We start from the raw sequence: 16,474 nt of genomic DNA, 5'->3' as shown, positions 1-16,474 counted from the left end.
CCATTCTGCCTCTAAGTCACTTTAAAAATGCATCCAGAAACCGCCAACAATACCTAATTTACGTTTCGTAACCTGTGTAATAACCAAGCTGTAGCGACATTGTTGTTGTAAGAGCGAACACTAAGGAACTATTTTTCACATTGCCTCGCAGTGGCATTAGCCGTAAGCTAGCTTTTGCGTCAGTAGCTGAATGGCTTTTGAGTTTGTAATGCACAACACAATGCAATAGGGCACCAATCTGTACTGACTGAAAAACATGAACAATCATTACAGTATCTGTAAAGTAATATTTCATGTTTTGTTTGTACACAGTTAACTCGACAATGTATGCAGTTGTAATAACAAGCATTGTGTGCTGTGTGTATCACGATCAATACAAAAGTGACTCACTCGATGGATAGTTGTCCGTTTGGTGCAGCTGGCCGTGCACATTTTTTGTCCGGTTTCGTTTGGGTCAGCACGGCATTTATATCGAAATAGCTTGTCTCCAAGTTCCACCTTTACACCGTCAAGTCATACCAACCTCACTCCTTCGGTTTCCGTCTCCTCCGACGTTTCAGCCTCTCTTCGCGCTCGCTTCTATAAGCAGCAGTTCATCCTCCATATATTCAGTTTCAAAAAGATATGGTTGTAAATCCTCATTTGTCCAAAGGTAGTCCTCTTCGCCATCTATTACCAAGTCTGCCATGATTAAAACGCACTCGCATTTGTTTCCGGAAGTGGGAACACACATTAGTTGCCGGAAGTCGGAAGTGTGTTGCTATGGGAACGGAAATAAATGCGCTGAGGAAATAAGTTACGGAATTGCATAAAATGACAAAAATAAATATTGTACATATTGTTATTAATGTGTCTGTTACTACATTATATATATATATAATATACTGTATATATATATATATATATATATATATATATATATATATATATATATATATATATATATATATATATATATATATATACACTAGCAGTGTGTATACAAAACTTTGATGGATAGTTTTGAAGTTGTTTCAGAGGGCTTTGAAGGCTACAACAGTGACTCCCATTCACCGCATCTTTAAGTGTTTTTTGTCATCTTTAGAATTCTAAAAAAAAACAAAAAAACTTTTGTTCTTGTCTCTCAAACTGAGTGTGAACGATAGGCAAAATTCTCCAAAAAGTGCAGTTCCCCTTTAAACCATTTAAGTGTGGCTTTAGCAGTATGCTTTGAGTCATTGTTCTGCTGGAAGATGAACCTCCTTCTCAGTCTCAAATCACAAGCACACTAAAACAGGTATTGCTCTAGAATATCCCTGTATTTAGCGCCATCTGTCTTCTCCTCGACTCGGACCAGTTTTACCAGTCCGTGCGGCTGAAAAACATCCCCACAGCATGATCTAGCCACCACAATGTTTCATTATGGAAATTATGTTCTTGGGGTGATGGGATGTGTTGGGTTGCTGCCAGACATAGCATTTCCCTTTGTGGCCGAAAAGTAATATTTTATTCTCACCGGACCGGAGTACCTTCTGCCATAAATTTAGGGAGTCGGCCACATGCCTTTTGGCAAACTCAAGATGTGCCTTCTTATGTTTAACACTAAGTAATGGCTTTTTCCTGGACACTTTTCCATAAAGCCCTGCTCTATGGATTGTACGGCTTATTGTGTACCTATGCACAGACACTCCAGTCTTTGCTGTGGAACTCTGCAGCTCTTTGGGGTTACCTTTGGTCTTTCTGAATTATGCCCTCCTTGCCCACTCTGTGAGTTTTGGTGGGCAGCCCTGTTTTGGCAGGTTTGTTGTGGTCCCTTGTTTTTCCTTTTGAAGATTATGGATCTGATGGCGCTCAGGGGGATCATCAAATATGTGGATATTTCTTTATAACCCAACTCTTACTTGCGGTTCTCAATAACTTTAGCCTTTCAATAAAGTTGTGTTTATACTGACGGATCATGTGACACATAGATTGCACACAGGTGGTCTTCCTTTCCCTAATTATGTGACTTTTTAGCAAAGGGGGTGAATACATATACCAATTTTAATTCCTTTATTTTATTAAACTATTTTTTTCTCATTTCACCTTAACAGCTTCTTTTATTCTGTGCAGATTCATCACATAAAATTTAGATAAAAAACATTTAAATTACAATTTGAAATGTAACAACCTAGGTAAAAAGCCAAGGGGCGTCAATACTTTTGCAAGGCATTTACAGTGTGTAAATACTTCCAAGATCAAATTTCAATTTTATTTTTTAATTTGGTAAAAACTTAAAAGCTAAGGTTCCTGAATCACATTTGTAGTGAACATTCAGCTCTCTTAAAGTGCCATAATATATTTAAAGTAAAAGCTTCCAGTCCAGATGATTACGGTAGTAAATTATGCATGCGCTGTAAATGTCTCCACACTGGTACTTAACTCAAACGCCAAGTACTGTATTTCATCAAGCTGCCTGTGTGTGTTTTTATCATTTAACATGTCCAATGTACAGCTTAGCATTTTACTAATATGCACTTATGCCAGCACTTTGTCTAAGAATGTATTGTAAATATTGAATAATTGCTTACATGCATTTATTTGGTTCAGAACAAAGTAAATTAAAGTTGCATGAAAGTGATCACAATGTGAAAAGTGGCTTGATTGTAAGTGAAAGTGTGCTGCACAGGCTTGGACATTTATTACTCTCATAATGACGCACCAAATGCCTCTCATAGATATGCTCAAAATGGACTTTGCCCCCTTGGTTACACTGTATTATATATGCCAAATATTTGACAAACGTTTCTTGTAAAACGTGTTAATATGTAACTAGTGTTAAAAACCAAAGGAATTAAGGTTTATCAAGAATAATAAAGTTTGACTTGTTTCCAGTCATTGGAAAAAAAAAAAAGAACATGGTGAAAAAAAAAACTAAACTCATGGCACAATTGAACTTAAGCATCTTACAGGATGTAAAAACATGGATGTATGTGTACACAATATGGGCGCCAGCTTTTACATAAAAACATTCAGTTTAGGTTTGATCTGATTTGGTGAGGTGCATAGAACGTTGGTTGGACGTTTGAATAGCTTGCATTGGGCTACCATCTAGTGGTTGGATGAAGTAACCAACCTGAGCCGAACTGCTCCTGAATCAACTTATATTCCATAGGTTGCAACTTGAGACATTTTAAGTAAACTGAAGACTAACATTTTACAAAAAGTATTTTCAAAATCTTACAACAATTTATTAAAACCAACTATGGCACAAAGCAATGATAGAACAAATAATGTCCTTCCTGTTTTACTACACTGTTGTGGTTGCATTTAACACAACAATCATCCATACTGTTCCATTTATAAATATTGTACATTCACCAAGATGTTTTAATAGGTGGTGCTGAAGGTTGTTGCATGTCCTAAAATTGACAACTTTAACAAGACAGGGATGTGGATTGTCCAACTTGACAAATGGTGAAAAAAGTCCCTCCAGGGAAAGGTGTTAAGAGGGTGTGAGGATCACATCCATTGTGTGGCAGACTATGAAGATATGCCTGTGTCATTTGAAACAATGTGTAACGCCATGTGAGAGCCTCCTCAGGAGGCCTTTTGTCTCGGGCAGACCTGGGTCAGTTGAGCTTGTTGGCAGCCTTCATTTTAAGTTGGCAGTCCAGAGGAGCATTCTGTGAAGCAGGCGAAAGAAACATGGAGGACATTTGGTTCCTTGCGTGTTTAGGAGTTCTGTATTCTGCTCGGACCGCCTTTACTCACGAGTAAGTATCATGAATACGATCCAACCCGCGTTCCTCATGGTAAATGAACATAACTACTGTTTATGCTCTTGTTTTCATGGTCATTGCTGTCCACTTGGCGCCAGGACATTATTTGTGCTGACAGGACCTGAGGTGTTGCCTGCTGGGACATCATCTCTGCTGGCTGTCACCGTTCTCTCTGACCTTACTGTCAGGGTCAAGGGGGAAGTTTCACATGGCAACACTAAAGTGGCCCAGACAGAGGACTTCCAAGGAGGTGACACACACAACTTTTATGGTCATTGTTTCTTTTAAAAAACTATGTAAATATTCCCACCTGAATTGAACTAAGCAAATAGGAAAGAAGCTCCCATTGGATAATTACTGCATTGGTGGTTTTGCTTCAGCTGGTATCAAGTTATCAAAACCTAAATGTTGCTGCGAGTAGCTTCTCATTTGTACATACTACGCAAAACGTGTTCTGGCCCATCTCAGGCAACTCTATTACATTTTTCGTACAAGTTTCATAAGCTGGAGATGACTAAATTGAGTCACAGGAGTGAGTTCCATAAATTAATATAAAAAACATGAAATATACTATTACCATATGGCAGTTATGCTAAAAGCATGTTGATACTAAACACATTACAGAAATAAAAAGCTAAATACCTCTTGTTGTAACCATTTATTATGTTTAAGAAAAAGAATGGCTAAAGTATCCTTTTTTTAAGGTGTGACTCAGCTGCTTACGCTCCCTCCAGTAAGTATTTACCTCTCATCATATACTATATGAAATCAAATCAACCAAAGGTTTGCTATTAAATGCTGCAGCTTCAGTATTACATCCACTCCAAACTGTTGCAGCTTCCGGGCTCCATAACTCATAAGTCACATTTAAATTTGACTGTGACGGGCTACGATGGGGACAGCATCGTCTTCTCCAACATCACCACCCTCAGCTTCGACCTCAGGAACGTCTCCTGTTTCCTTCAAACTGAGCATTCACGATATCGTCCAAGAGACAATGTCAAAATGTGGGCCGCATGCGTTCGGTTGGATAATCGTCCTTACAAAGGAAGAGTGGATATCTCCATTAAGGTAAAGGTTTTATTAGAATATTTTAGTCAGGTATTGTGTTGAAATGATAATAGAAAATCTTACTGATGGTCTTGTGCCACTTTGAAGAATCCCAGTGGGATTGTGGAAGAAAGGCGGCAGTACACAGGGAATCAAAGGATTGTGTTTCAGGAATTTCATTTATCCCAGACCCCTTCTCTGGGAAAGTGGGCAGTCACCATCACAGCGCAGGTAAGTTTAAAATTGTATTTATATTCGGAATATCTAACTTTAAATCTAAACTTTATTTTCTTGATCCTCAAAACAGCATGTGACTGACGAGAGAACATTCACTGTGGAACATTATGGTAACCAGTATATTCACACTCATACATAATCATAGATTGGTAATGGGTTTATGTGGGTTGGACATGAATGAAAATCACATGTTTACACTTGCACAGTTCAACATGTCTAAAAAAGAGTAGGAAGAAGCAAATTGTCATGATCCGCTTCGCCAGAGTAGGACACCAATGCAGAGCAAAAAAAAAAAATAGGAATAATAACAAAAAGAGGAGTGAGGAAAAAATAACAAAGGATGCACACTTAATGTGTGAATAACAGAAATAGCGCACAGATGGTGTGGGGAAGTAACAGTTAACACTACAACACAACAACGGGCTGAGTTACAGGGAATGAGAGACGTGAGTAGAGCCAAATCAGAAGAGATGTACCGTATTTTCCGCACTATTAGCCGCACCTAAAAACCACAAATTTACTCAAAAGCTGACAGTGCGGCTTTTAACCCGGTGCGCTTTATATATGGATTAATATTAAGATTCATTTTCATAAAGTTTCGGTCTCGCAACTACGGTAAACAGCCGCCATCTTTTTTCCCCGTAGAAGAGGAAGTGCTTCTTCTCCTACGCAAGCAACCGCCAAGGTAAGCACCCGCCCCCATAGAACAGGAAGCGCTTCTTCTACTGTAAGCAACCACCCGCCCGCGTAGAAGAAGAAAAAGCGCGCGGATATTACCGTACGTTTCATTTCCTTTGTGTGTTTACATCCGGTTCATGAAAAGACGCAATCTCTCCATCCGCACACGGATTACTATTTCACAGCAACTGCCTAAAGACTTTCAAGAAAAGCTGGCTACTTTCCGTGCATATTGTAAAAACAAGATAGCTGAAAAAAAGGTCCGGCCAGAGAACATTATCAACATGGACGAGGTTCCACTGACTTTTGATATTCCTGTGAACCGCACTGTGGATACAACGGGAGCACGTACGGTGAATATTCGCACCACAGGGAATGAGAAGTCATCCTTCACTGTGGTTCTAGCTTGCCATGCTAATGGCCAGAAACTTCCACCCATGGTGATATTCAAAAGGAAGACCTTGCCAAAAGAGACCTTTCCAGCCGGCGTCATCATAAAAGCTAACTCGAAGGGATGGATGAAGAAAAGATGAGCGAGTGGTTAAGGTAAGTTTAAGTTTACGCGAAGAGGCCGGGTGGCTTTTTTCACGCAGCTCCGTCCATGTTGATATACGACTCCATGCGCGCCCACATCACGCTGGTTTTTAATATATTATTAAAGTTTGACTGACCTATTTGACTGTTTTTTTGACATTCCTTTAGCGCAGTTAGATGCGGCTTACAACACGGGGCGGCTTGTAGGTGGACAAAGTTTTGAAATATGCCGTTCATTGAAGGCGCGGCTTATAACCCAGGGCGCCTTATGGTGCGGAAAATACGGTACACGACTGGAATGGTGAACTATTAGGAAATCTACTGGCGCTGAGTGAAGAAACTGGAGAGCTTAAGTAGTCAGGAGGAGATAAGCATCCGGTGTGCGCGCAGATGGCTCTACCTCTTGACCCAGAAACCAGGCACTTCAACAAAAAAAAGATAGGCAGCCGCAGGGCTGCCAGATCATGACAGTACCCCCCTACCCTCCTCTATAAGGCAACCCCTGACGGCGTACCTGATTTCTCAGGATGGAGAGAGTGTAATTCACACAGGAGTAAAGGATCGAGGATACAGGAGCTGGAGACCCATAGGCGTTCACAGCCCTCCCAGTCAACCAAATACTAAGCACTGCTGCCCCACCTTTTGGAGTCTAAGATGACCTTCACAGTGTAAGCAGGGTGACCATTGATCATGCACGGAAGCATTGACAGAGGGCACTGCAGACTGGTGTAGACCGGCTTGAAATTGGAGACATGGACCAATGGATGTTGTTGATGGAGGCAGCTGGAGTTTCACCGCCGAAGGGCTGAGGATCCTGGTGATCTTAAAGGGCCCCATGAACCAGGGAGGAAGCTTCCTGCTAGGAGCCAGCTAATGGTAAGTCCCGAGACGACAGCCATACCTCTTGTACGGGTTGATAAGTGGAATCCTACAGTTCTGGGCAGCCATCCGGGACTAAGCCACTCTATTATCCCGCCAGACCCGATGAGCTTGGCGGATATGCTGTTGGATGGATGGGATTGTGATCTACGACTCCTGAGAGGGAAAGAGAGGTGGCTGATGACCGTAGGCAACTTTAAAAGGAGACACACCTGTGGTCAAGTAGGTAAGGGAATTGTGAGCGTGACCAGGACAAAGGGTGTGCAAAGAGCTGCTTCCAGGTCCTGGTTAGCTCGCTCTGTCTGGCCATTAGTCTGGTAATGGTAACCAGATGAAAGGTTGAGGGTGGCTCTCAATGCCTTCCAAAAAGCCTTCCAAACCTGGGAAGGGAATTGGGATCCCCTGTACAAGACCAAGTCCTGAGGGGCAACAGTTGGCGGAAAACGAAAACGTGCTAGACCAGGAGTTGTTCGGTCTCAAGGGAAGGAGGTAGTTGGGACAGGGAAATGAAGTGAGCCATCTTAGAAAAACAGTCGACCATATTGAGTATGACTGAGTTGCCCTGAAAATTGGAAGGCCTATGATGAAGTCTAAAGCTATGTGGGACAATGGTCGTAACGGGATAGGCAGAGGGTGGAGGAGACCAGCTGGAGGGCGATGCGAGGCTTTGCCTCTGGCACAGATGGAGCAGGCTTTCACAAAGTCCTTGATGTCTTGCTGGCCAACAGAATCTCTGCGAGACCTAAAACAGAGTGCGCCTCATGCCAGGATGACACGCTACTCTGGACACGTGTCCCCATTGCAGGACTTCAGTTAATTAGTACAAATAGCTTGCCTGCAGGAACGTTGTCAGGGACCTTGATCTTGGAGGCGGCATCGGCTACCTTTCTCTACACCTCCCATTGGAGTACTCCTATCACTCAAGCCACAGGTATGATGGTTTCCGGAGTGGTTTCCTCAGTGGCAGGTCCGAAAACTCTGCAGAGCGCATCATGCTTGGTGTTGCAGGTGATAGATTTGTTGAAGGTTGTAAGAAACAGTGACCAACCTGCTTGGACCAAAAAAATATATAGTTCTGGAGCTGCAAAAAATAAAAGCCTTGTATTAAGTGTTATAAATAAAGGCAACACAAGATGAAAGTGTCTATATTAGCTATAATAGCCTACTATCAAAATGACTGTGTGTCGCAGGCTGGCGCAAATTTTTGTTGACAGAAATGTTGAAATTTAAATGTAATATTCATTCTACAAATATTTACAACATTGGAAAACAATAAAACAGAGGCTTCTCAGAGGGTGAGATTTCTCTTGGAAATGACTGGCTTTGTATGGCCAAATGTATTGATGTGTCTGTCCAAGTTGAAGGAAATGGCAGACTGTCTTCTTCTAATGGATCTAATACAATCTTTGCAAGCTATGTAACGTTTGCTGTTTTCTATAACGGCACACAAAAAACTATTAGAAATGCAGCCAATATTACATACAGATAATGTGTCATGAGACATGCACATATAACTTAAATACACAGAGGACATAAGTAAAGAAAATTAAATGAGCTCAAATATACTGTACAGTTGTGGTCAAAAGTTTACATACACTTGTGAAGGACATAATGTCAATTGTCTGCACAGTTGCTCTTGTGACCTTAACCTGATTTGAAATGGCTCCAAGTGACTTTCCTTGTTCAAGTCAATGATTGTTTTTTTCAGTTCAGTGCTGAGTTTCAGGCTGCAACAACTAATCGATTATAAAAATATTTTTGGCGATTAATTTAGTCATCGATTCGTTGGATCTATGCTATGCGCATTCGCTGCGGCTACGTCTCATGAGGTGGCAGTAAGCCAGCCAATGATTTGTCATGTGCAGCTCACGTGACGACGCCGTCTCCTTTGCCTGGAAACATTAGAAAAATGGCGCAGGAAAACAGTACGGATAGTTTAGCGGAGAAACATCTTGAGGTTTATGCTTCAATGGAGAAAAGTGTACGACCTAAGTCGTCAAAAGTGTGGGAACACTTTACTTTAAAGACTTCAAAGAAGACCGTTTCCTGCAAAATGTGCAGCATGGACCTCGCATGGCACGGAAGTACAACATTGCTTCGGGAGCACCTGAAGAGGAAACATGTTGGAGCCATGGATGAAGGGAAGAACTCACGGTACGTAACTTTTTAAGTCTATAGTCCGGGTACATTGATCCGTTGTGTCCGTCTTTGTGTGTTTTTAATCTTTTGTTAACGAGGAGATGTTCTTTAAGGAAGCGCAGCAGCAACTGTTGTGTATTAACTTTCAGTGTTATGAGTGTTTTGGAGAGGGCGACGACTTCATTTTCTGTGTTGTTTTGAGTCACAACAGGCATTCACGAGTTCAGCTTTTTTGTGAGTAACGTTAACGTTATGCCTTTGTTGCAACGCGGGGCTGATAATGTGTCTCCGGCAGATTTGACTTCGTTTTGAGACAGAAAACGCACCGTTACCAATTTTGAAATAAACGTAACGGACAGAAATATCTCAGGTTGGTTTCATAATGGATCAATGCCCAATAAAGCTATATAATTATATTTAGATTTGAGTGACGCTGTAGTATAACTAAATGTTATGAAGGTGCTGGAATATTTCATGCTATTATTCAGGGGCAGCTTAAAATGAATCCTTTATTATTCACAACAGAAACATGTACAATATCTGATCCAGTTCTGATCTGATGAGTTACATTTCTGTGTTATTATTGGTGTATGCTGCATCCCCAATGTCCATTTCTTTAATTTAGCTTTTTTTAATGTGGTGTCGTATTTGCCTTTTACGTCAGAAATTATTAATTAAATCAAATAGGTATGTATTAAGTTACATGTAAATGATGCTACTATGTACGCTCATTATATGGTTTCTCTCATTTCAGAAAGAAACAAGCCAGCATTAATGACTTGGTACAAAGGAAGGTGTGCACACCACAGCAAGCGGCTGCATTGACTGATGCTATCCTGAATATGTTGCTAACTGAGATTAGGCCACTATCAATGGTGGAGAATGAAGGTTTTAGACAAATGATTCACGTCCTCAACCCTGGTTACACTCTTCCCTCAAGGACCCATTTTACCAAAGTGATGGAGAGGAAGTACAAGCAGACATTCCAAGCAGTGTAGACTGACATAAAAGCCACCCAGAGCAAAATTGCTCTCACTACTGATGTGTGGACAAGTGTAGCCACGGAAACCTACCTTGGAAATACATGCCATTACATTGGAGACGAATGGAACATGAAGTCAATCTGCCTTACGACCATGCCACTAGAGCAGGGGTCGGCAACCCGCGGCTCCGGAGCCGCATGCGGCTCTTTGATCACTCTGATGCGGCTCAGCTGCATACTTGCCGACCCCCCCGAGGGTGTATAATGTAACCCGGAAGAGATAGGGCTGCATGGGATTCTGGGTATTTGTTCTGTTGTGTTTATGTTGTGTTACGGTGCAGATGTTCTCCCGAAATGTGTTTGTCATTCTTGTTTGGTGTGGGTTCACAGTGTGGCGCATTATTAGTAAGAGTGTTAAAGTTTTTTATACCGCCACTGTCAGTGTAACCAGTGTGGTTGTTGACCAAGTATGCCTTGCTTACGTGAGCAAGCAGAAGCCCCATACAACGTGTGGCTGGGCCGGCACGCTGGTTGTAGTGGGCACTAAATGCTGTACCATCACGGCACGTTCGAGAGAACAGTTGCCCTGAAATTTGTAGTTTGCCGGAAAATTCAGGAGGGTTCACAAGTATGACGCTGTCAAGCGCCATTCGTATAAAACCCGCGGGCCGCACTAACATTCAATTTTCATATTAAGAAGGTGTGGGCCGCGTGTCTGAGACCCTTGGTTTATACATAGCACAAAGCAAAAAAAAACGTTGTATGCAGTGTTATTTCATTTTAAATTTCAAAAGATTTATGTGGCTCCCATTGTTTTCTTTAATTTGTGAAACTGGTCAAAATGGCTCTTTGACTGGTAAAGTTTGCCGACCCCTGCACTAGAGGAAAGACATTCAGCATCCAACATTGCAGAATGGTTGGAATAGGTAGTAGCCAGGTTTGAAAATCCCCCAAGCAAAATGATTGCTATTGTGCATGACAATGGTGCACTTTATAAAAAAAAACATTTTTGCAACATTTGCCTTGTTTTATTTGGCAAGTTGAAAGAACATGGTGCCAGTATTGTGGGGAACTCGCATGGCTGCCGTTTGTGTGTCCCCAAGATGCAAGAACCAGGATGAGGATGAGCAGGTAAGATGATTTTAATTATAAAACAACAGAGAAATGTAGCAGTCTTGCATACAACAGTTCCTAACATAGTCTATCGTCGAGCACTGAGGAGTGCTCGAGTGAAAACATAAATAGGCGTCTGCTGATTGGCAGCCGGTGTGGACCGGCTGCCAATCACCGGCAGGTGAGGCGAAAACAGTGCTCAGCGGAACCAACAGGAAATATAACAAAATAAGAGCACTGACAGGAAGTAAATACAAAAACATGGAAACAAACCGAAATGAAGTGACAGATCGTCACAGGACCCCCCCCTCAAGGAACAGATTCCAGATGTTCCCTGGAAACAAGAACGGAAATAAGTCCAAAAATTACGGGAGGGAGGAGGGAGGACATGGCGGAGGGTCGCCAGGCCAAGTGTCCCCGCAGCCAGCGAGGGAGAGTCAGGTGGCGGCGACGCGTTGAACGCCGCTGCCACTGGCGAGGCGGGCGACCACGGAACGGCCACATTAGTGGCCGACAAGGAGGAGGTCGCGCAGCTGCCGGCGACGAGGATGACAGCGTCGTCGGTGGATCCTCTGCCGACGATGAAGATGGCGGCACTGTGCAGAGTTCCGCCGGTGACGCAGAAGACCTCCACGCCGTGCGAAGGCGTGCAAGAGATGATGTCATCGTGGGCGGAGTCGTCGACAATGATGACACTGAAGATGGCGGCGCCATGCGAAAGCCCGCCGGAGATGTGGTCGTGGGTGGATCCGCTGCCGACCAGGAAGATGGCGGTGTCGTGCGGAGTCCCACCGGTGATGCGGAAGATGTCCGCGCAGTGCGAAGGCGCGCCAGAGAAGATGAAGGTGGCGGCGCCGTGGAAAGAGACGATGATGTCTCCGTGGTAGGAGACGATGGCGGGGATGACAGCGGCGTGTGCTTGGCTGCACTGCTGCTGGTAGTAGCCCCCCCTCCACTAGGCGGATGCCAGACGCCGTCCACCACTGGGAGAAGGAGTTCTGGGTCTTTTATGTCCCCCGGTGCGAAAACCAGGGACGGGCGGAAGGGGGCCAGGAGGAGGGATAAAGATACGTCCCTCGCCGAGTCCCAGCAGGAGGCCAGGAGCGACATATCACGTTGGGCTCCACTGGAGCCTTCGCCGGACTGGCAGGATGAGCGGGAGATGGAAGGGATAGCAGCCGTGGTGCAGCTGCTGGAAGCTGCCTTGGAGCAGGAACGGGTGATGGGCACTCAGCCGGTGTTGGTCGTCGTGGCGCCGCGACCGGCGTGCGACGCGGGGCTGCGACTGGCGTGCGACGCGGTGTGGGAACCGGTGGTTGACGCGCTGGCACAGGCAATTGCCGTGGAGCCGGGACAGGATGCACAGCAGGCGACGGGGAAGATGGCGGCCGTGGCCGCGCCGGTCGGAGATCCGGAACCGGCGGCCGAGCCGGGAAGAGCGAAGGCGGCGGTGGCCTAGCCGGTCGGAGAGCCGGAGCCGGCGGCCGAGCCCGGAGGAGCGAAGGCGGCGGTGGCCTCGCCGGTCGGAGAGCCGGAACCGGCGGTCGAGGCGGAGAGGGAAGGTCCGAGCCTGCTGTGGGCTGGGACCGCACAAACCTGGCTTTTAAGTCCTCCAAAAATTGTGCGGTCCAGAAGATCGGCTGTGCATCGCTGACAGGGGTTCTCGCGAGGACACAATCTTCTGGCTCGACGATACTGTGGGGAACTCGCATGGCTGCCGTTTGTGTGTCCCCAAGATGCAAGAACTAGGATGAGGATGAGCAGGTAAGATGATTTTAATTATAAAACAACAGAGAAATGTAGCAGTCTTGCATACAACAGTTCCTAACATAGTCTATCGTCGAGCACTGAGGAGTGCTCGAGTGAAAACATAAATAGGCGTCTGCTGATTGGCAGCCGGTGTGGACCGGCTGCCAATCACCGGCAGGTGAGGCGAAAACAGTGCTCAGCGGAACCAACAGGAAATATAACAAAATAAGAGCACTGACAGGAAGTAAATACAAAAACATGGAAACAAACCGAAATGAAGTGACAGATCGTCACAAGTATGCTGTTTTTTTTCCAATAAAATACTGGAAAGGATAGAAATGTAGTTTGTCTTTTTTATCCGATTATTAATCGATTAATCGAAGTAATAATCGACAGATTAATCGATGATCAAATTGGTTGTTAGTTGCAACCCTAGCTGAGTTCCTTTGACTTTCCCATTGCCGCGTTTGTAACCGAGTCTAATGACTGCACCACATGAGCCCTATTTAAATGGGCTCAGAGAAGTCAACAGGTGTCATCAATCATAATCACTCACATGAAGTTAAGAGGCGATGCAATGAAGCTAATTTGATTTGATTGTAACTTTTGTACATCACCAAAATTGATAATGTATGTTGCTTTATGTATACTTTTGACCCAGCAGATTTGGTCACATTTTCAGTAAACCCATAATAAATTCATAAAAGAACCAAACTTCATGAATGTTTTTTGTGACAAACAAGTATGTGCTTCAATCACTCTATCACAAAAAATAAGAGTTGTAGAAATAATTGGAAACTCAAAACAGCCATGACCTTATGTTCTTTACAAGTGTATGTAAACTTTTGACCACGACTGTACCTACAAAACGAGTCATAATGATGCAATATATACACATAGCTAGCTTAAATAGCATGTTAGCATCGATTAGCTTGCAGTCATGAACTGACCAAATATTCTTGATAAGCACTCCAACAAGTCAACATCAACAAAGCTCACCTTGGTGCATTCACGCACAACATAAAAAGTTTGATGGACAAAATGAGACAAAGAAGGAGTGGCATAAAACATGTCTTACAGTGGTAGCGTCGGAAAAAGTTGTACATGTAAACAAACTATGGTGAGTTCAAGGAGCGCAAAATTTGTGGGACAAAATGGCGCTCTCCAAAAACACTCATCAGTGAAGCATGTGTAATATAAACAGTGGGATTTCAAACAATTTGAAAGGTTTGTGTCATGTCTGTCCTACAGAAATCAATGTGAAACAAAAAAAAAATACACTACTACTACTATCATCTTTTTCCATTTTCAAAGCTTCAGGTAGTTCTAGAGCCGCGGGTTCCGACCCCCGGTCTAGACAAATGGCTATGAAAGAATTATTGTAGCAAAATTATTTGCGAACATGTATCTCAATCTGTACGCGTGTAGTCCGATTCACGTGTGTGTTAGATTCGCGTACACACGCTCACAAATTTTGATACTTTCGCTCAAATCGTACACGGCATAAGTGTCGCAAAAGTCACGTGTAAGTAAACAGCCTATGCAGGGTTCTTTCTGATTAGAGACAGACAGACAACATAAAAACATGAACGCCGATTCAAAACACATGCGCGGATCTGAACACACACAATTGGATCGATATACAGACACACAAATTAGTACATACGCACACAAATTGGGTTACACGCGCACAGATTGAGATACACGTTTGCAAAATTTTTTTACGTAAATGGCAAATTTAATAAGTATGTCAATCGGGGCAGTTTCGGCACGGGTAGCAAGTTCGTTCTTAATGCGACGATTTAATCCCTTGTGAAAAACGCTGCATAAATCAGGGTCACCAAATCCACTCTCTGCAACGAGTATACGGAAGTCCATGGAGTATGCGGCTACAGAGAGCTTGTCTTGTTTAAAACCTAACAGGTGGCTGCTTACTTTTCTGCTTATTAGTAACTGATCAAAAACCTTCATTATTTTCTTAATAAACAAAGGTAATGAATAGCAGGAGAGTTCTTACTAACCACCCTGGCCCAAGCCAGATGTCATGTCAGGTAGCAAGCTCATGATAAAAGCTATATTAGCCTGGTCAGTGGAATAGGAACCCGGTTGTTGGTCAAAAGCTATCAAGCACTGATGAAGAAACTGTTCGCAGAAGCTGGAATCACCAATGAAACAACGGGGGTAAGGAGTATTGGGCTCCCAAGGAGAGGAAGAAATAGCCGCTGGTGAGGGTGGAAAGGTCCCCGTCCCGGCGCAACATCCTTCCGGGTGAGTCCAGAGTGCTCGCCTGATCAACACGCTGGATGATGGCGCCGACGTTGGCCGACAGCGTCTGGAAGGCGGCCGTCAAATCACGCAACAGCTGGTCGTGATAATGAAAAGTCTGTCCAAAGCCATTGAGCGCAAAGTGGAGGGTTGGGTGCACTAACTGCGATGGTGCACTGCATTGATCCAAATACAAGGAAATACAGTATGTCAACAATTGTTTTCATTTTGGAGAAATATTGGTTCATTTTGGTGTCTACTGGTTCAAAATCAGCCATTAAGTCATCCAGCTGCTCAAAAAGGGAATTGCTGGGTTGGAAAAATCTGATTTGGACATCTTACCATGCAGTGTGAACGTAACCTAAGACCGCCTGTCTTTAAAACAGAATCTATGCAAAATTTGGACCTAAACTCCATCATTACATTTTCTGTAGACCACAGGGACATTTTTAAATGCTGGAAAATCATAATGTGACCCCTTTAGACTTACATTTGCTCAGTATATTCCATTATTTTGCCTAGCTGGTCTGGAAAACAGGATTTTCCTCATTTTCCTCAAGCTGCTGCACCTCGCATTATGAAATGTCTGGGCCTAAGCCATGAAATTTTACGAAACTAAAAGTTATTGCAGGAGCATTTCCATTCTTAAAACTAAAATGTCCTTTGTTGCAGAGCCCCCGCATTTTGACATGCTGGTCAAGACGCCAACACAAGTTCTAATTGGAGAGGATATCTCAGGATCAGTGAGAGCCATGTGGGTCCAGCAGTCTCAAGCATGTTGATAATACCGCATATGTACAGTACATATAGGAATGTAAAAAAAATCTTCTCTCGCTTATAGTTATCCCAGTGGACAACCTGTTAAAGGAACCCTCGTGATTTCACTCACTCAGCCATCTTCTGCGAACAACATAACACAAACCAAAGAGGTAAACTTTGCAGTAAAGAACTGTGCTCTAATATGGAACTTCAATAATGAACGTATTATTGAAATAATGATTGTACCATAACTGAAGCATTATTACATCCCATGTTTTTTTTTCATTTCAAGATGGGGGAGAGTTCAACATTGTCCTTCAAATTGTTCATGCATTAATAAATAAAGATG

The 16,474-nt window shown here is 43.4% G+C and overlaps 1 protein-coding gene across 4 annotated transcripts in view; it reads left to right on the top strand.

Moving 5' to 3' along the window:
* The first annotated feature begins 1,007 nt into the window (after nucleotides 1-1,007).
* cd109 (CD109 molecule) overlaps nucleotides 1,008-16,474 on the top strand; it is a 75,803-nt gene continuing 60,336 nt past the window's right edge. For 2 of the 4 annotated variants that reach the window (XM_061968617.2, XM_061968616.2), the window contains exons 1-7: nucleotides 1,008-3,990; nucleotides 4,445-4,473; nucleotides 4,578-4,811; nucleotides 4,899-5,021; nucleotides 5,098-5,137; nucleotides 16,039-16,120; nucleotides 16,208-16,295. In XM_061968617.2, the coding sequence (XP_061824601.2) occupies nucleotides 3,744-3,990; nucleotides 4,445-4,473; nucleotides 4,578-4,811; nucleotides 4,899-5,021; nucleotides 5,098-5,137; nucleotides 16,039-16,120; nucleotides 16,208-16,295 (843 nt within the window). In that variant the 5' untranslated portion in view covers nucleotides 1,008-3,743. Of the gene's footprint in view, nucleotides 3,991-4,444; nucleotides 4,474-4,577; nucleotides 4,812-4,898; nucleotides 5,022-5,097; nucleotides 5,138-6,090; nucleotides 7,345-16,038; nucleotides 16,121-16,207; nucleotides 16,296-16,474 lie in introns of those variants that run through there. The other 2 variants (XM_061968619.2, XM_061968618.2) reach the window with 2 other exon arrangements.

This window comes from Nerophis lumbriciformis, linkage group LG08 (assembly GCF_033978685.3).
Source record: "Nerophis lumbriciformis linkage group LG08, RoL_Nlum_v2.1, whole genome shotgun sequence".
In the NCBI taxonomy this organism is placed as follows: Eukaryota; Metazoa; Chordata; class Actinopteri; order Syngnathiformes; family Syngnathidae; genus Nerophis; species Nerophis lumbriciformis.
The sequence above is the reverse complement of the archived record's forward strand: the minus strand, read 5'-3'. Positions and strand labels throughout refer to the sequence as shown.